Source organism: Diceros bicornis, chromosome 6 (assembly GCF_020826845.1).
Source record: "Diceros bicornis minor isolate mBicDic1 chromosome 6, mDicBic1.mat.cur, whole genome shotgun sequence".
Lineage (NCBI taxonomy): Eukaryota > Metazoa > Chordata > Mammalia > Perissodactyla > Rhinocerotidae > Diceros > Diceros bicornis.
The window spans coordinates 79,886,835-79,907,550 of NC_080745.1; the positions used below are offsets into that span (position 1 = coordinate 79,886,835).

A 20,716-nucleotide genomic window follows, 5' to 3' on the forward strand; every position below is an offset into this window, starting at 1 on the left:
CCACGTTGCCTCCCAGAGAGAAAACAGCTCAGGACCCCACCTGGAAGGGGGTCTCAAACTGCCTTGGTCTCTCAGCCTCCTCCAGGCCCAGAAGAGGAGCTACACTTGGTGGATGTTGCTTCTGGCTTCAATACTCAACCCCTCAAAAGTGTTGTCTGAAGTGGGCCATCCTTGGTGCCGAGACAGAAATCTTGCCACCCTGCAGGGTAGGGGTGCTCTGCTTGGGTCCCAGGCCTCACCCTGGCTCCTAGGACCTGGTTCCATCACGGGGCTCCAACCATCCCAACCAGCACGGCCCTCGGCTGTAATCATTTACATCAGGGCAGAGTCCTGGTGTTCAGTTGCCAAATTTGGGAACAAGCCTGGAGCTGGCAGTGTGCATGGGATGGCCATATGGCCCCCAATGGGCTCTAGGTCCTCAGGGCTCAAGGGAAGGGGGCAGGGAGGGTCACCTTGAGTTGTAAGCATATTCACAGATGGAAACCAATTCACAAATTCTTTCTGAGGGCCAAACCAGTTGTGAGCAGGGGCTGGGGAGAGGTGTGGAGAGGGCAGAGCTCTGCTGGCTGAAGGAAGTGGAGGGGCTGCCATCCTGGGACACGAGATCCCCGACTACTCTTCAGTGAGTCACAGGACACGCTGGGCCATCGCTCTGCCACGGTAACTGTATTTTTGGCTTCTGTGTTTGTGTTTTGCCGCTTATTTCAGTCTCATTGCTAATATTTCATTAGAAAGTGGCTCCACTCTCCCCTGCTCCCTGCCACACTAAGATTTTTGAGGGGCATTCTTAACAGAACCCCAGCTGCATTCTTCAGCATGTTTGTATTACATCTTAAGGCCTTACTCTACAGAAATACACACCCATTTCATAACATAACTCAGTGAGGAAGTCTGTTTTTCCATGTGAATATTCATTTAACACACAAGGTTTATGTACAAAAAATACACAGGAAAAAGTTAATTCTGCCCTTCCTACTGTTCCCACTAAATCCCATCCTGCTAGTTCGTCTTCCTTCCCAAGAACCTCAGGCTCTGTGGCCCAGCGTGTGGCACTTTGGGATCTCATTAGCAAATGTTCAAGGAAGGCCCAAGGAGCGCAATGTTGGGGCAGAACCAATGGCCATGACCAGCCAAGTCCTCGGTTCATGTTTGAATGAACCACACAAAGCCCAAGGGAAGACCTACCAGAAGCTTCCAACATCTCTCAGTCTCTTTCTTCCTATGTCTGTCTCTGTCTGTCTCTCTCCCTCTCCTCCACCTCTGTTGCTCCCGCTCTCTCTCTCCCCCCACCTGCATATACACACATACTTATGTGTACACACACACACTCCCCAGCAGCCTCTCCCGAGACAGGTCTGCAGGACAGCAAGCCCCAGCAGTATCAGGTCTTTGCTGGGTCTCTGGCACCACTGCTCACCACTCCCCGTGCCCCCAAAAGCTTGGTGCCCCAGGGCAGATAATCTCCTGATTCCCAAGCCCCTCCAGGGGTACCCCTGAAACCACCAGGCCCACTCCAATGTCCCTACCTCAGCGCCCCTCATCCCCAGTATCCCAACCCAGACAGGCAGGGTCCGAGCTTGCTCTGAGGGACAGCCTGACCCTATTCTGCCACTAGGTCACTGAGCGCTCTTAAGGTCCCCGCCATTTTCCAGGATTCTTTCTTCACCTGGAAAATGAAGCAGTTGGCTCATAGAATGCTGAAAGCCCCCACCTCACCCTCCAGCTTTAACCATTTCTCACTCTAATCATCAAAGTCACACTGCCTAAGTGCTAACGGCTGATAAAGACCCAAATCTGCACAGCAACTCCTCCCTCAGATCTGCATGAATTCTGGTTTCACGACACCCCAATTTATCAAGCAATAAAATTCCCCCAAATTGTGGGCCTGACATAGCGTTGTCAAATTTTTATTTTGCCAAGAACAGACATTAAAACTTTTTTTATTAAACCTATCATTTGCTATTATATTCAATTCATAAAAGAAAGGAAAATAGTACTGCATCAGTTATCTATTGCTATGAAGAAAAAAATATTTTAATTCCAAAATTTAGTGGCTTAAAATAACAACCACTTGTTTGCACAGAACTCTGCAATTTGGGCTTTTCTCACCTGGGGTCAACTCATGTGGCTAAAGTCATCTAAAGGCTCGACTGGGGCTAGATGGTCCAGGACGGCCTCACTCACTGTGTCTGAGGCTGGCCTAGGCTGTCAGATGGGGAGCCTCAGTTCCCCTCTATGTGGCCTCTCAGCAGGAGAGCCTGGATTTCCTATACAGCCGAGTAACTGGCAAGTCCCTGGGTACTTACCAAGCAGGCAAGTCCCTGGGTACTTACCAAGCTTCTGCTGGCTTCGGGTTTGCTGACATTCTCTTCGCCAAAACAAGTCACATAGCCAAGCCCCAAGTTGAGGCCATCTCTGGCCCAAAGGCTGGCATTTGGGAAACACAGCACTTGTTAATTATCACATTCTTTCCAACGAGCCACAGGTGGCCTCAGAATCCTTCTCAACACAGCACTCCAGACTCCTCCCGACCGGTCAGCGATGGAACACAAAATTCAACCCTACTCGCCATCGCCTACCTAAGGGCTTTATCTTCAGAGCAGCAGTTACCTTTCAGAAGAGGAACTGCAGAAGTAATGCTTAACCCAAAGGGACGTGGCAGCAAATCAAGTCTGCATGAGGAAAAGACTCCCTCAACATGGAACTCCAGGCACTGCGGCCAGTGGCAGGCGTGGGGAGCCTTTCCCTATCCTCAAACCACAACCGCGGGGATCCGCCTTATATATTAGCTCTCGTGTTCCAGGATAAGCCTCGTGGGCCAAAGGACCTCACATCCCCGCACAGATGGCTACCGGCGAGCAGGGCCACGGGACCCTCACTTCCGGCCAAGCTTCACCAGCCCTGGCTCTCCGGGCACTTCACATCAACCTGGGCTTGCTCTCAGCCTCAGGTCACGTGGGCACCATCAGCCTCTGCCTGGCAGCGCTGCCCAACCGCAGGACTGACCTCGGCACCCTGCAGGCTCCGCCCCTCCCTTCTCAGAGCCAATCAGCAGCCAGCTGGGCAGGGCCGCCGAAGCCCCAACCTAGAGCCCCAAGGCACAAGCTGGGGTTCTGTCAATGAAAGGACCCTGGAGGTCCCTCCTTCATGGGGCAAGGTCCAGGCCTTGGGGTCCTCACCATCTGAGGTGGGGCCCCCCTAAATCAGAAGGATCCCATATGCAAGACTTCTAGATGACAAAATCCCCCCACCTTGGAAATATTCTATGTATTGATGTGGTGGTGGTTACACGACTGCATACGTTTATCAAAACTCATCAAATTGTACACCTAAAAAGTGTGAGTTTTACCTTATGTAAATTATACCTTAATAAACTTGACTTTAAAAAATTTCCCCAGCAGGGAACCACGCCATATCTGCTCAGCTAGTTCCCCTTATACAACCTTTCTGAGCACCTAGTGTGTGCCAGGTGGGCGCTTCAAATAATCAAGATGCCTAACACTGAATGTGCACGTTTTGTGTGCAGGGAAAACCTTTCATGTACTTGACCTCGTCTAATTCTCAGGACCACGCTGTGGGATGTTATTATCCACACTTTACAGATATGGTCACGGGGGCTCAGAGACGTTGAGTAATCTGCTCAGGTCAAGGTCACACAACCAGCAAGTGTGGGAGCCGGGACTTTCTAACTTAGCTAAGCCTGTTTCCTCCACCAAATTCCCATCCAGCACTCGCCACCAGGCAGGGCGTATTGGGTGTTTTTTAAGCTTAATTGAGGCCCAGAGAGGCTAAATGACTTACCTGCAGTTGCACAGCTAGTAAGAGGTGACACCAGGATTTGAACCAAGCACTGTCTGATTCTAAAGCCCATTTTGCCTTACTGGCCACAAAGGAGGCCTGAGGTCCCTCACACCCCATACCACCTGCTACACCCTCTCTTCAGGGACTGCCTGGCTCCAGGTGACTCCCCTCCCCTCCCCCATCCTCTCTTGACCTGTCCAAGACTACCAGAGGCCCAGCCCAAGGGATGGACTGTCACTATTATCTTAAAAGACATCCTGCCAAGGCTGGTCTGAGACCGGGAGACCCAGAGCTGTGGGGTAAGGGCCTTTCAGGGGCACCTGTGAAGCCCCAGGAACCTGGCTGTGAAGGGAGGGCCAGGGCCAACACCACTCCCATCCTCCCAGCTCCCCAGCATTTCCTGCAGGAGAAGCCAAGGGAGCTGGTGTGGCGAGGAAAGGGTATGCCCTGAGCCTTGTTCCCACAGCCTGCTCCAGTGTCCCACAAGTCTGCCTTTCTGGACTCATCCAGTGGTACAACCTCGACAGGCCCTCCCACAGCTGACCACTCAGGCCTCCCTGGAGGGTCCTGGCGTCAGTCCTCGCATGTAGATAGCAGGCACTGAAGCAAATACATCAAATGATGTATTTGGCATCATCAGACAAATGATGTGTCCCTTCTGCTGCACTCTAACCGCCGGCCCAGGAAAACCGCAGCTTGACCTGATGCCCATGTCCCTTCCAATGGGGCCAGCTGGCCAGTGCCACATGGTCCAACCTCTGCCCAGCATGCACCAGGAGAACACCCCAGGGGCCTGTACTTTATTTTCATAGGAGGGACCCAGTGGTCAATTACCCCACATGGTGTGAAACACTTACACTGGAGAAAGCAATTTTCTCCAAGAAAGAACAACAGAGTAAAATTTCCAGTAGGTTGTACATTTATTCTCCATCTGTATGTACATCCTTTACCTAGAAACCATTTACTGTGTATAACTTATTCAGTTGCTAGCACTGCAACTATCTGCAGAAGACAATCGCTCTCTGACCACTGGACAATGCTTCCCCTTGCTTCCTACTCCCAGCAACGTAACCCCGTGCCCTGGCCAGGGGCAACTGTTCCAGGGTCAGGTAGCTAACATGCCTGAACCTAGGGCCTTCTCTGGGAATCTGAAAAAGACAAACTGGGAGTGAGGAGCACACAAAGTGGGCCTGCAGGGAAGGAAGGATGGGTGACAAGCAGGGCAGAGTAGGAGTAAGAGATGGGGGGAGGAGAAGAGAACTGCCAGGCTCCCAGCACTCTCCCTCCTAGACCCGGCAGCAGCCCTGAGTTTCAGGAGCCACCCCAGGACCCTCACTATAAAATTTCCTTTTTGACTTCCTCTAGCTAGAAAAGCTTTGGTTACCTGCAACCAAAAGCCCTACTTAACACTCTTTTATACTTAACACTCCTTGGCATTCTGCCAAGGGCCGGGTCACAAAAGATGGGCCACCACCTATGTTAACTGAGGGAATATGCAAGAAAGCTGAAGAGAAAAAGCTGTGCCTGGGGTTCTACCATCAAGGACTCTCTTATTCACAGCAATTAGATTCCGCACCTCATTCCTCTGAGTCAAGCATTAGTTCTTCAAACACTCTTTTAAAATGTAACTCCTGCAGGGAGAGACAAGTCACTAATTTATTAACGGCAGAGAGGTTAGATCCATGCACTACCTCTGACTGATTCAGAGTGGCTGGCTGGACTACTGTGTTGAGAAGGATTCTGAGGCCCAGTCTGGGTTTAGTTGGCAAGCATGTAGAGGGACTCAGCCAACCTGGAGTCTTATCCTGGCTTTGCCAGGTGTTTGGGGGAGGTCTCGTCCCTTCCCTGACCTCAATTTGCCCATCTGTAAAGTGGGAGAGTAGGCCCATCCCAGAGCTTTGACAACCCAAGTCCCACCTGGCTGTAGATGCCTCCTACAAGCTCTGTTTTCTCAACAACTTTCATCTCCACTTGGGGAACAGGACTGCTGACATTTGTGCTGTAAACAGTTTCCTATGCCAACTGGCAAAGATGGCCCCTCAAGGGCAATGAGAAAAGGAACAGAAAGGAAGGAAGTGACCAGAGGAATTTTAGCCTTTAGCCCATGGAAATCTGGGGGACAAACATAGAGAGGCCAGCCTGAGGCCTCCAAGCCAGCAGCCTCAAGCCTCAACACCTACATCTTCTGTGTCCCAAACAGGAGCCAGAAGTCTGGTATAGAAACCACTGTTCCCAGTCGCAGAGAAACCAATTAGACCAGAGGGTCTGATTTACCAAAAACCAGAAAGCAACAATGGAGATCACTTTTTCGCCTGTTTATGGGAAACAAAGGACACTGGCAAAACCCATTCCCCCTGAGATTTCGGGTGCTAAATGGGTTGACGGAACAGGAGCTCCATCCTACAGAACTTACAACCTTCCCGGAGCCTCAGTTTTCTGACAGTAAAATTGGAACATAGTAGGCAAAACTACCCAAAAAACATGCTAACCATCTGGGAAATAAAACAGTCTCAAAAGTTGAGCTAATGTACCCAGAAAGAGGTGAAGATGAGAGACCAGAGGCTCTGCTGACTGAGTCACTTGAGGCCCCACTCCATAACAGGGCAAATATTTTTAAACGGACACTCATCCTACAGCAAATAGAAACACAAGCATGTCTGCTATGATGCAGTTTATTTTCCTAAAAGTCTTCACATTCTGCAAAATCACACACTAAAAATAATAGAATTCATGGGAAAAATAGGGCTGGTGCATATCACACCACACCTACGGAACCTTGTTACCTGAGCACTTCCAAAAACAGAAGCAGCTCTAGAAATATCGGAGCGCAGTAAGCTGTGCTGGCCCCTGGACCCAACACCAGTGAGTAAGTCGTTGGCTCCTGCTCCTCCTTTGAGATGAAGGGCCTTGGGGGTGCTCACTTCTTACAGAGACCATTATCATTAAAACCAAAAGCCCCACCCAGGGTGTCACTGCACCCACCGTTGTCTTACGGGGCCAGTGCCTTCCAGCTCCTTCACCTGCCCTCTCAGCTTCCCACACAGCATAAGGGGATGGGAAGATACTAAAACGGCCACAACTTACACCACAGGGAGGAGCACCCACAGATTTTCAGGTTTTTTTCTCAGTTCTTCATTTATTGCTCTTTAATCATGAGAGAGCGCATCCTGATCTAACAAAACATAACCACACTGGGAAAAACTGCCACTGAGCCAACATGACTTCCACATATACCAGCATGGTTCCCTCATTTATCTATCATACAAACACGAGCAAATAATTTTAAGTGTAAGGTAACTGGAAGTTGCTTTTAAGATAAGTTGACTATGGGTGACGTCTGATTTGACTGATTTCTTGACATTACACACTCACAGAAAGTCTTACGAAGTAAGTCTAACCTGCAAGGTGTTTTAAAACAAAATTAAAAAATTTTTTTTTTTTTTGCTGGGAAAGATTCGCTCTGAGCTCATATCTATTGCCAATCTTCTTTTCTTTTCTTTTTTTTTTTCCTCCCCAAAGCCCCAGTACATAGATGCATATTCTAGTTGTAAGTCCTTCTAGTTCTTCTCTGTGAGCCGCACGCCACAGCGTGGCCACTGACAGACAAGTGGTGTGGTTCTGCGCCCGGGAACGAACCCAGGCCGCCCAAGCGGAACGCGCCGAACTTTAACCGCTAGGCTATCAGGGCTCGCTCCAAAATACAATTTTTTAAAGTTTGTACTTTCATCATTTTAGTCAAGCTGACTCCGTTAGATTAAAAATAGTCACAAATGCTTTTTGGCTGCTCCCATTAAGAGGTGGAGTCCATTTCTCCACCCCTTGTATCTGGGCTGGCCTTGTGACTTGCTGTGACCACTAGAATGCAGCAGAAGTGACATTATACGACTTCTCAGGAAGGTCTCAAGAGGCCTCGCAGCCTCCCCTCTGCTCCTCTTGCTGCCCTGAGACCACCATACAGAAGCCCAGCCGGCCTCCCTGAGGGTAAAGGACCACGTGGAGAAAGAAGCCCAGCCGACAGCCAGCACGTCCCCAGGCCCGTGAGGCAGGCCACCTGGACTCTCCAGCCCAGCTGAGCCATCAGATGGCTGCGGTCACGAGTGACCCCAGGCAAGACCAGCAAAGAACCACCCAGGGGAGACCTGCCCACAGAATCATGAGCAAATAAAATGGCTACTGTTTTAAGCCATTAAATTTGGGGATGGTTTGTTACACAGCAAAAGCAAATATAATGTGACATTTCACTAATTCTTTAATTTAATAGTTTTCCCCACTTGGGAGCCAATAAACCTTTTATTCGGGTCTCAGTGATGCCATAAGCCCCTGAGAAGGGGCTAAACCAGCTCCAAAAGTGGCCGTGTCTCCAAGGACCCTACCAGATTGAATGAAAGCCAAGGACTGACCAACAACCCAAAGTCTGGGAAGGCAGCACGCAGCAGGTTCAAGAGGAACCTGACTAATGGAAAACACCAAGGAGGAAGAGTTTCTAACATTCAGATGGCTCCTGGGGAGACCGAAGGCTCTCGTAACTAACAGTCCTAAATCCTAAAGACCCCAATCTTTCTGGCTGTAGTAGCCTGAATAATACCGTGCCCACCCCCCCAAAAATAAGCTCATGTCTTAATCCCCAAAACCTATGAATATGTTACCTTACATGACAGAAGAGATTTTTCAGATGTGACTAAAATAAGAATCCTGAGGTGGGGAGATTATTCTGGATTATCCAGGTGGGCCTTATAAGAGGTCCTTATACAAGAGTCCTGATAAGAGGGAGGCAGGAGTGGCAGAGTCAGAGAGGAGGTGGAACAATGGAAGCAGAGGTTGGAGTGACATGCTTGGAAGATGGAAGAAGGGGCCATAAGCCAAGGAATGCAGGCGACCTCTAGAAGCTGGAAAATGCGAAGAAACGGGTTCTCCCCTAGAGCCTCCAGAATGAATGTGGCTCTGCCATAACCTTGATTTCAGCTCAGTTAGACCCATTTTGGACTTACTTCCAACCTCCAGACTACAAGATAATAAATTTGAGTTTGTGGTAATTTTTACAATGGCAATAGGAAACTAATACACTGGATAATGCTCCTGCCTACAAGAATGTAACTTAGGACTATTACTCATAATAACAATAACAGCTAATAATAATAGCTAACATTATTTCAGTGTCTACTTTGTGGCCGGCCCTGTTCTAAGTACTTTTCTTGTATAAACTCATTTAATCTTCACAAAAAACACATGAAGAAGACTATTATAATCCATATTTTACAGACGAGGAAACTGAGCCTTTAAGAGGTCAAGTAACTTACCAGGGCCACAGAGCAGAGCAATGACACAGCCCAGAGTTGAACCCAGGCAGTCTGGCTCCAGATCTCGCGTTCAGCCACTGCATCTCCCAAATCAAACCAACAATGATAACAACCAATTACAGCCACTTCCTGAGCACCCTGCACGGACCAGCCTCACACTTAGCACTTGACATATATTCTCTCACTTAACTCACACAGCACCTCAATGGAGCAGGATTATTAATCATCCCTGTTTACAGCAGCAGAAGTTGAGGTGCAGCAATGCTACACACAGAGGTTAAACCCATCTGAACCCCGAGTGGCTGAGCCCAAAGCCTGGGTTGAACCACGCACCCTACAGCGACCCCCATCCCATCTGAGGCCCAGATGGCTGAGAAGAGGACAGAGATAAGAAGCACAACCACATAACTTATCTTCTAAACTGGGATACTTAGAAAGCGAAAGGAGTCACTATTAATAATTTCACTGGGACAAGAGGCACAAACCAGAACTCTCCTGGCCAACCAGGACGCACAGCCACCCTGAAGATAAGAGGACTAAAACCGAGGCCCATGCTCCACAGTTCAGGGTTCCCTGGAACGGGCACTGTGGTGCAGCGGTCAGCCCCACCTGACGTCCTCAGCTGCCAGGTCATGGTCAAGGCTGGAAGAAGAGTATCTGTGAAGCTGCAGATCTGGGGTCTCAGCACAGCGGGCAGAGCCCGTCCAATGGTGGACTGGGAGTCCATCAGAGGGCAGAGGTCTGGCAGCTCTGGAAAGAGTCCAGGGATGCAAAGAGACCTTGAACCCCACTGGTGCCTCAAACAGGAAACCCAGTGGGGAGCTGAGCCTTGGCAAAGGGCCAAGTGGACATCAACTGGGACCACCAGCCTGAGACACCCAGCTCTCCTCCAAAGTTCTGGGCCTGCTGGACAAGAGGCCGCGCGGCCTGAGGCTCAGGCTGGGGTCTGCCCCTTCCAAGCTGTGGGATCTCGTGCCAGCCCTTCCCCCTTCTGGGCCTCCAGGACCAAATGCAGCTGCTGATAACTGCCCTACCTACATCCACGGCATTCATAACAATAAATAATAATAGCAGACAACAGCAAATGAGCCAGGAAGTGTCTCAGCACTTAGCAGGGGTTATGGGAGTAAATAAAATCCACTCTCAAACAGGTACTATGATTATTCCCACTTTACAGAAGAGGAAACTGAGGTAGGGGGATGCTAAGTAACTTGCCAAGAATCCCACGGCTGGTAAGTGGTAAAGCTAGGACTGGAATCCAAGCTGACTTCCCCCGTAAACTCCCCTGGAACACTCTCTCTTCCCCTCCTGGCCAACCTAATGCAGCACATCCTAGCACAGGGTCCCCCTGAGGGGGGGCCCCATTCCCTTGGTGGGCCAGAGATGACTGTGGTGGTCCATGGACCAGGCACCAGTTCTCGCTCAATTACAGGACTCATTGGCAGGCTCTGCAAATACATCCCCAGGCCCCCATTTCCAGGACAGTCTAATTCCAGGAGGTCTGGGAATGAGAATTGTAACAATCCCCCTAGGTGATTCCTAAAGCTTTTCGCTTCCTGTTCAAGTCCCTTTGGAGCCTGATTTCCATCAGAGAGAAGGTCTCGGTCTGGTGCTCCCGTGCCCTTGACCTCCTCTAAAACTCTCTAGTCGCCCCCCCCGCACTCAGCACACAGCCTCAGCACAAAGCCTTCCGCAGGCAACAGCATCTGCCTAAAGTGGACTAACCTGGCTTGGGTTTCCGTGCATTTTTGCTGTGGTTACCTTCTGTTTGTGGCAAGTGACACAGGTTTTCTATCTATGAAATTGATATAAAGAAGACTCTTGAAATAAATGCACTTTTTTCAAAAACAGTAGATCTATTTTTAAAATAATCAATAAATCACGGTTTGGGTGGTACGTATATATGGCAAAATCAGGAAGGCGAACCTCAAGTGGCTGAAGATTGAGAAACAGTCCCCTAAAGGTAAGATGGGCCTGTGCAGGCTTTCCTGACAGCCCTGAGCTCTGTTCCAGCATCACCTCTAGGAGCTACGTCACCCTGGGGAATGTACTTAATTCGTCTGAGCCTCAGTTTCCTCCCCTTGTGTAAAATCACCCACTACATGGAGTGTTTATGAAGAGTAAAGGAGACGCTGTAGGTGAAGCACTTAACGTAGAGCTGGTACTTAACAACTCTGCTGACTCAGCCCAGCACCAGGGAGTGCACTGTGTCTGCTGCTCCCTGCCCCCAACCCTCCACGCGCTGAGGCCCCGAGTCTGAAATCCAGATATGTGGTAACTCTCACTGATCCTCAAACTTGGCTATTCACTCGAAGAGGTCCTGATATAATAGTTCTGGGACAAGGCCTGGGCATCAGGACTTGTAAAAAGATCTCCGGGTGATTCTAACAGGCAGCCAGGATTGAGAACCCCTGTGGTAACCAGCCCCAGAGGATGTCCAGTAGCTCCCAACACCTGCACACTCCAGGACCAGCCCACAGCGGCCATCGTTCCTGCTTCCCACCAGTGGAATCTGCAGAGACGGGAGAAAGGTGCTCGAAGAGAACTGACATTGTGTTTGCCAGGAAAGAGGAGTTCATCACTTCCCAGGGTCTTGCTTCCGAGTGGAGTAGTGCACGTCTAAAGGCATCAGGACCTGAACATACTCCTCACGCAGCCCCAGGTCAGAAAAATCAGAGCAGAATCTGCCCTCCCCCTAAAGCCTCCAAAGAAAGCAGAGCAGCTGGACACACCCACGCCACACAAGGTACGGCAATCCCAGTGGGCATCTGCGGGGTAGAGGCAGGAAGGCCACCTCTCCCTTCCTCCTATGGGGAAAGAACTTGATAAATTAAACAACTGTTTCCTGCCCATCCGTTATCTCCACTGTTCCCACAGCAGACCTAGGCAGGCACCATGCGCCCCTTTCACAGACCAGGAAAGGAGAGCTTAGCCGGCGTTCACACGCAGTCTTGGGCTCCAAAGCCACTTTGCTCCTCTACCCCTCTGCACCTGTTACTGTTACTGTTACTGCACATCTCGCAGAAGAGCAGGATTGGGAGTCATTTGCAATAAAAGAAACGCAAGGATCTGCAGCGCCCGCTGTGGTGGGACCAGCATCATTTCTGAGCAGTGCCTGCACTCTTTGGGGGTACCCCCCAGGCTCACCTTGCTCTCCAGGCGATGCCCAGACCCCACGTGCCTGCAGGTGGGAGGCACTTGTGCCCTGCCACATGCTGCTCATTGATTAAAGCCTGGTGCCTCCCTGCCATCCTAATTATGTGCAGCAATAATAAAGAAGCTTTCTTCCTTACCAAAGAGGCCTATTTATGAGATGAGAGAGCACTTCGCCCCCACAGATTGAGTCGTCACTCAAAGCCTTGTTGGAATCAAAGTCGCATCTCTTCAGGGACTGACTGAGCCCCACCCGCCTCCCCCTCCAGCTTCCGCCTACTCCTGAGCATCCTTGTTTCTAGAAGCGCCACTCCACTGTGGAGTGGGAAGGATGTGGATGCCATTCCTCCCTGCTGTGCTCCCTCATGTCTTGCTCACTGATATTCACTTAACACACAGTAGGACATTTATTGAGCACCTACTATGAGCCCTTTCTAAGAATATGCAAATGAAAAACACAGTCCCTGCCCTTGCTGGGAGAAAAGGCATTGAGAGAAAGAGCACAATCTTTTAGGCTCCATGACTCACATCCCGACTCCAGCATTCACGGGCTGGGTGATTTGATTCATTGGTTGGGCAAGTTACCAAATTTCTCAAGTCCTCCATTGTCTTATCAGCAAAATGGGGTCATAATAACACCAACCTCATAGGGTTGTCGGATGAGTCAATGGGATATATGCATATAAAATTGGAACATCGTAAGCACTCAATGAACACTGGTTGGGATTACCAACAGTTAGTACCAAAGGCTTTGTGACCACACAGGCGAGATCTCACCCAGATGGATGAGTCCAGGAAGGCTTCCTGAGAAGTGATACCTGAACTGAGTTTTGAAGGATGAGTAGGAGTTTGCTAGACAAAGGGAGAATGTTTCAGGCAGGGAGAACAGCATGAGGGCCAAAAGAAATGACAGAGCTCTGGGAAACACAAGAAACGGTGTCGGGGATATGTAGGGACCCCAGAAGCGGGGGACACAGCTATAGAGGCAGGTATGGACATGGAAGTGGATCCCACGGCCAGAGCCCTAACCACTGATACCCAGAGCATCACTTCAACTTTTTCTTGGCTCCTTTGGGAGCCACACGCAGCTCCCTTCCACTTGCATCTGTAGTCTGGTGGCCTTAGGGAAGTGGGGCAGCCACACTCTATTAGTCATGCGCTCATTCATTCAGACATGCTATTCAATTCCCTAAGGGCCTACGAGACGCCAGGCATGTGCTAGGAGAGGCTGAACCTCTTGACCACCTCCTAACCCTCACTCAGCCCCTTTGCAGCTGTGCCACCCTGGGCCTGGCAGCTTTCTCCCTGGTGAAATGGGCATAACAGGGCCCCCCCATAGAGTCATTCATCCAATAATAAATGTGGTCAGGGCCATACAATAATTCAATATTCCTAGATTTCAGCATAAACTAAGTCCTCAATATGTGTCTATGTTTAAAATGTTTATTTTTATTATGATTAACTGCCAGGACGGTAAGAATCCCATCTTCAAAGCCCAAAGCAACACTTCCAGAGGCACCCCCAACCCAGGCAAAACCCCCTGCCTGCTGTTCCTCTCCTCAAACACTCCCCTCACCAGAGAAAATGACTAGGTTTCCACTGCCCACACCTAGCCCTGACCCGGTCACCACTGGAGCTAGCCCAGCCTGAACCATCCATGCCTCCCCCCTAATTCATCTCTTCCTTCTAGGGTTCCATGTGTCTACCAACTCGGTCTTGGGAGGTGGGGGCAGGATTGAAGGTCATCTTAGCCTTTGCTGTCCAAAGCTCCAAAGATTAAAGGTTGGCCCTTCAGATTTTGTAAATTAACTAATTTAAACATTCTATTAAAGAAATTTGTAAACATATACAAAGTAAACAGAACAGTAATGAATCGCCATGTACCCATCACCCAGCTTCAACAATTACCAACATTCCGCCATTCTTTTTGCATAGGCACCTCCACCCACTCTCCACCGCAACCCCACATGATGTGCCAGGAAAGATTTTATAGCCAGCCCTTTTGGCATGCCTGACCACTTGGAGCTCCCACTGCTCACAAGCCCCAACACAGTTTCATGCCTGAGGCACTCATTCTTTTGCACCAAGCGCATCCTTGAAATAATCCCCTAAAGAACAACCATTTTTATGTCCCTGATAGAATGGCAACCACCAACCAAACCCACAGAGGCTACACAGGATGGTGATGAAGGGCTGGAGTCCTGGAATCTGATGGCCTGGGTCCAAATCAATACTTTCTAGATGTGTGACCTTGAACAGGTCATTCAACCTCTCTTTAGATTCCCTACTCAGTAAAGGAGGAATGCTGGTAACAGGTTTGCTGTGATGCTTTGAAAAATAAAATAATGCATGTTCATTGCCCAGTACAGAATACACAATGAGGAAACCTTAAATAGATGTGTGGGGTGCGGGATGAGCAGGCTCTGCTCCGATGAGATACTGTTAATATCTCCCATTTTACAGATGAAGAGATGGGAGCCCAGAGAGAAGCAGTGAGTTGCCAGAGACAGCCTGCTCTGCCTGCTAAGTGCACATGCCAGGAATTCTCAAGGCTGCCTTGAACTGCAGCTCACTAGAAGTGAAGAAACACTCTAGAATAGACACAGGCAGGCAGTGGCAGGTGGGCCAGCACACCCAGTATGTGTTTCTCCATCCTGGATGGGGAGCTCTCCAGCCTGAGGAGCGACAACCACACAGTGCCCAGGTGTGTGGAGGGGGGAAGGGGGTCTGTGGAGGGTAGGGTGCTGAACTCGATTTTACAAGACAAAATAGTTGGGGGTGGGGGTGCACATCCCTGCTCACTCTTTTGATTTGACAAATCCTAGGGCTGACCTTGCATTTGATACAGCCAACCGCTATTTGTCCCAGAATGAGAGGCAAGAAACTGGTTCACTAACTTAAGCTTGAGCAATTCTTAACAATTCCGATGCCCCACCCTACCATCCTAATTTCTTTTTCCAATTTAAAGGAAAAGATTAAAGGAAAAAAAAAAGAATCAATCCAGTTGCTGAGTAATGTTCAAACAAAGACAGCCGGTGGCCCCTGGTGCGTGTTTGCCGTCTAGGGAAGGGCAGGAGAACAGGCAGGTTTGGGACGCCTGTTTGAGCACGGCCTGGGCCCTCCAGGGTCCCTCCCAGGAGAGAGCCGTGTCAGGATCTCCCCCTCCCCCTGCACTCCCCTACCACTGCAGTGCCGTATGGCACCTCCCAGATCCGCAGGAACAATGGCTTGGGGAGGGGGCAGGTGCCGCTCGGAGCGCAGCAGAGGGCGGGGGCCGCGGCCACAGCATGACTGCGAGCCCCTCGCCCATGGTGGCCGCGCTGCCACCTGACTCAGTTTCCCCGGCTCCGGGGTCCCCGTAGAGCCGAGCGCTCCTTTCCTGTATGAATTTCCCGTACATCCCGAGCATTTTAATTCCATCCTTGCTAGGTGGCCTGCCCTGTCGCTCCCGGGGAAGCCGCCGGCCATGGTCCCCTCCAGCGGCTGTTACTGCCACAGGCGCTGCAGGTCAAGGACCCGCAGCGCCTCCGAGCGCCCAACTTTCCCCACGTGGGACCCACAATCCTGGCCAGCCCTTCCCCTCCGCTGGGGAAGCCATGATTTATAGCCCTGGGCTCCCAGAGCTGCAACTCCTCTTTCCCCTGATCCTGGGTCCTCTCTCGCTCCTTACCCTTCCATCCTTCCATCCATCTGAGCCCTAACCACTCTCGCCAAAGAAAGCGGCCCTGGCACACTTGCAGAATACGAGCGTCCGTCCTCCGCACTGGGCGCCGCCTCCCTCCCCCATGCCCCGGCAAAGAGGGGACAGTCGAGCCCCAGCCGCTCCGTGCCTCCTCAGCCCAGAGAGTCCCCGGGGACGGGCGGGAAGGGGAGTGGGATGCAGTTCGGCCCAGAGCTGCAGCCCCACTCCCGGCGCGTACGTCCGGCTTCGGCGGGGTGAGGGGACAGGTCCAAATCTTCGATTTCCCTCAGGTTCCCACCCCCGCCTCGCTGAGTCACGGAAATGAGCCGCTGGGGATACCGGGCTACCCCGCGGCCGGCCCTTTACCGGACAAGCGCGGGCGTCCCCGCACAGCGCGCAGGGGATGGACACGCGGGGCGGTTCTCACCCGGACTCCCACTGGGCCCCGCAGGAGGCGCCACCCCGCGGCAGGGACGGCCAGGGTGCCCGAGCGGGGGCTGCGGTCCCCGCCGCAGTGTCCGCACCCCGACCCGGAGCGGAGCACGTGACTGGTGGGCCGTCTCCGGCCCCCTGGCCCCCTGGCCCCGCTGCGGCGCTGACTTCAGCCCCACCCGTTAGGGCAGGATGGAGTGGGGGCGCCCACTTTTCAGCGGCCCGCGAGGGAGCTGCGAGGAGCCGGGCCAAGCGCGCCTCATCCCTCCCCGGCCCGCCCCGCCGCAGCCGCAGGACCCGCGCCCTGCGCTCACCTCGGGGCCCAGAGTCGCTGCCGCCAGCTTCCTTGTCCGCCATGGTCGCGCAGCCCCGGCCCGAGAGAAGAGCCTCCGGCGCAGCGCCCGTGCCCGAGCAGGTCCCCGTCCGCGTCCTCGGCGGCGCTCGGGCCGGGTCTGAGCCGCCGGGCAGCGGGAGCACTGCTCTGACGCGGCCTCAGCCGCAGCCCGGGCTCCTCCCCGTGCTCCTCCCGGGCCCGCCCCGCGCCCCGCCCCGCCCCGCCGAGCCGGCTGGGGAAGGCCGGGCAAGGCAGGCGCGGCGTCGGGCGCGGCGGGAGAGCCCCGCGTCCGGCCGCCCGCCCAGACGTGGCTCCGAGGCCCGGCCCCTCCTCTCCGGGGCTCGCCCCCGAGCCGGCCGCGGCGCGGGAGGTGGCGCAGCCGGGGCTCCGCGGCTCGCCAGCAGGCCGGACGCAGGCGCGCGCAGGGCGCACGGCTCGGCGAGCGGCGGGGGCTGGATTTCAGGCCCCTTCGGCTGCTCCGCGCGTCCTCACTTTGGAATGGGAGGGGTGAAGCCCTGCAGCAAGCACCGCACACACGCCCCACTCTCCCGAGGAGCCCCGCTCCGGTCCCCACCAGGTTATTCCTCTCCCCCAGGGTCACAGAGGAGCGATCAACGGCCCGCGCAAAGGCAGACGCCGGCGCGGCCAGCACTCAAGCCGCAGACCGAGGCCCTGCGCGGGTCCGTGCCGTGGGAACCGCCGCGGGTGTCCGCCTCCAGGCAGCCCGCGGGACTCCATGGCAACTCAGGACCGTGGGAGGCGCTTGCCGCGGAGGCTGCGTCACGCCTTCCATATACGGGGCCCTAGTTAAAAGTCTGAGAATAAGACTCATTCTTAATACTGACTTATACGCCATTAATAATGCAGAGCTTCGGTGGTCAATGTTCATCCTCCCTGTCCTCCGGCTCCGCGACACACGCGCCACTGGCACCTGTTCAGGCCTGGCCAGGTGGCTTCCGGGTCCGCTACGCAACGAGGCAACGAGAGCAGTGAGAAGAATCCAATGATCACCGTTGACGGGTCCTTCTCGTGTGGCTGGCACTATACTAAGTGCTTAAGAGCCTTATCTCATTTTCTCCACATAGCTCTAAGAGGTGGGGACTGGTGGTCCCCATTTTGCAGATAAGGAAACTGAGGTTTGAGGGGGTTAAGTGACGATCCCCAGAACACACACAGCAAGTAAGTAGCCAAGCTGGGATGCCCACCCAGGTCATAACCACCAGCTATCCCTCATGCCCTGAGATGGGCCACAACTCTCAAAGGGCACCTAGGGGAGGCTTCATCATGTAGCCCAGTTATGGAGGAGGGAGTGGGCAGAGGGCTGCCAGGAGAGCCCAGAGACCAGGCTCTGCTCAAAAAGTGATGGTAGGATGATGAGTTAAAAGGATGAACTTGTCCTCCATCTACATGCATTAAAAATCCCAAATGTACAGTCTCTGGCTGTGTGTGAGACCACCGGCAAGTTACTTAACCTCTCTGTGAGCCTCAGTATCTTCATCTGTGAAATGGGTACAGTGGGAGACCCCACTTCCTAAGGCTGAAGAGGATTAGATGAGATGATGCATGCAACATGCTTTGCTTCGGGTCTGGCACGTGGTAAGCAGTCCAAAAAGTATACAATATTATTAAGTCACAGGCATCTTTTTAATAGTGGACAATGGCCAGTTGTTCAGGGTCGTGGGCAGCGGGGGCACGTGGCAGGGGGCACTCCCAGAGTGGAGAACAGTGTTTTCCCAGTGAGTGCCCTCTCCCTACCAAGGCTACTCGGTTGCTGAGACAACACCCCACCATCTCAGAGGCAGACCCAAGAGGTGGCCTGGAGGCCAGGAGCATGTGGCACCCAAATGCAGGCAGGAGGAAGTGTTGAGGCAGCTGTCCAGGTGACAGCCTGGCCAAGCAGGCTCAGGATGGAGAACGGAAGGGCCGACCCTGGCCGTGCATCAACCCTACAGCTGCCCTCCCGGTGCTGCTCGTATGTCCCCACTGAGTGAAGCGGGCCAGGCTGAGGCCACATGGAGTGGAACGAGAGAGGGCAGGGACAGTCACCAGCACTCTGTCCACTGGGCATCAGTGTCACATGGACACATGCCTGAGTAGTGATGCCAGAAAGAGCTTTCTATTAAACACAGTTCTGATTGAGTCTCTCTTGTGCTCAAAACCATGCTGGGCTCCCTCATCTACAGGAAAAAGCCCCAGCTCTTTAGTGCCACATTCAACACCTTTGACAATAGTCTCCTCAACCTTCCTCTCCTGTAGTCTCTCTCCCAAGAAGCCTTCCCTCCACCAGCCTTCCTCGACCATGGTTACAAGCTGTCTCCCATCTCCATGTTTATACCCCCTTCACCTCCTTCCTCTACCTGCCCACATCTAGGCATCCTTCAGGGCCCCAGTCCAAGGCCACTAGCCCAGGGAAACGTAGGACACCGCCCACCACCCCCAGGCTCCCACAGTGTTCTGCACACTCACACACCTCTCTTTATTTTTCTCCTCCCCCTATAGTCTCTGCTGCCCAGGCAGCTCAACACCCAAGAGGCTCCTCTGTCTGTCTGTGGGGACGCCCACCTCCACACCCAGGGCTGGACCTTCCTCCAAGGCTCCAGACCTCCTGCGAGTCTCCCCAGGGTGCCTCTCAGACCCTTCCTCTCAACAAAAGCCCAGCTGATCCTCTCCCGCCCTCCCTCCCAGGCACCACACCTCAGTAAAGGCAGCACCACCCACCAGTTGCCAAGCCACACACCTGAGCACCAGTTTTCACCCCTCCCTCTGTGTCCATCCAAGTTCAGTCAACCTCCAAGTCAAGCCTCGGAAATCTCCTCTCCATCCTCGCTGCCACCTTCCTTGTCCAGGCCCCATGATCTCTCACTGCCTACATGTCTGCAGGGCCCCTCACCGGTGTCCCGGCTCCTATCCGACCCCGTCAGTCCATTCTTTGTGAATCTAGTCTCCAGCTCCATCTCTCCCTCCGACTTCTTTCAATCCCTCCTACCCACTGCTGCCTCTCTTATGCTGGGATTTCAAACACCTTAAAATGTGTCTGATGTTTGGAGCACTCCTGATCTCATCCTGCCACCCCCAGCAACCTGGAGAACTCAGCATGGACCTCCCCACTCTAGGAAGCCTTCCCTGCACCACCATTCTGGCCTGGGTGCCTCTCCTCAGTGTCCTCATGGCACCCTGTCCCTTTCCAGCAGAGTCCTGACCCCCGCCATCAAGACAGCGGCCTTGGCAGCCTGTCAGAACCAGCAGGAATGCTGAAGCCCCTGCCCTCCTGCCACCTGTGGTGGAAAGGCCTTGGGCACCATCTGCCTCTCTGCCGACCCCCAGCCACAGTGACATGAGGGTGCATGAAGAGCATAGGCGATGACAGGCAGGCCCCAGGCCAGGGGCAGAGAGCAGACAGTTTTGATTTTTAGGAAGCATGAAAGACAATGCACACTCTGGGTTTGCCCTCATGGCTTTAATAATCATCACAGTAACTAAGAATCGCCCTCGTAGGCACACACTTAGCCAGCCCGGCGCCACTGATGGGTGTCTACACGCATGTCTCACCTGATTCTCACGGTGGCCCTCGCCATCCTACAGGAGAGGAAATGGAAGCACGTGTAGGTTGAGGCGCCTGCTCAGGCTTCCTCAGGCCATTAGCAGCAGGGCTGGGATTCAAGGCCAGGCCCGTCTCCTGTCACTTGACATCAGGGAAGGGCTCCCTCCATCTCCCCTTGACACCTATGGTGTCTTCCCCAATGGCAGCCAGAGTGAGATCATGTCACTTTTCTGCTAGCATGTCCTACACGAACTGGCTTCCTGATGCCTCTTGACTCTCGCTCCTTCCACTCTCCCATCCCTCAAGCGAAAACACACACGTCATCCATTTGAACACGCCAAATCTGGTCCCACTCCGGGGGCTCTGCTCTAGTAGGTCACTCTGACTGGGACACGTTTCCCGAGAGAATCACGGGGCTTGCTCTCCCACTTACTTTGGGAAATGTCACCTTCCCAGGCCATTCTATCTAAAACTGC

The 20,716-nt window shown here is 52.9% G+C and overlaps 1 protein-coding gene across 3 annotated transcripts in view; it reads right to left on the bottom strand.

Annotated features, from left to right (window-relative positions):
* The window catches only part of HSPA12A (heat shock protein family A (Hsp70) member 12A), a 161,767-nt gene that overhangs the window by 55,213 nt on the left and 85,838 nt on the right, over window positions 1-20,716 (bottom strand). The window contains exon 1 of one of the 3 annotated variants that reach the window (XM_058544081.1): window positions 16,680-16,818. The exons of the other annotated variants lie outside the window; for them this stretch is intronic. Within the exon in view, the coding sequence (XP_058400064.1) occupies window positions 16,680-16,722 (43 nt within the window). The 5' untranslated portion in view covers window positions 16,723-16,818. Of the gene's footprint in view, window positions 1-16,679; window positions 16,819-20,716 lie in introns of those variants that run through there. 3 annotated transcript variants of the gene reach the window in all.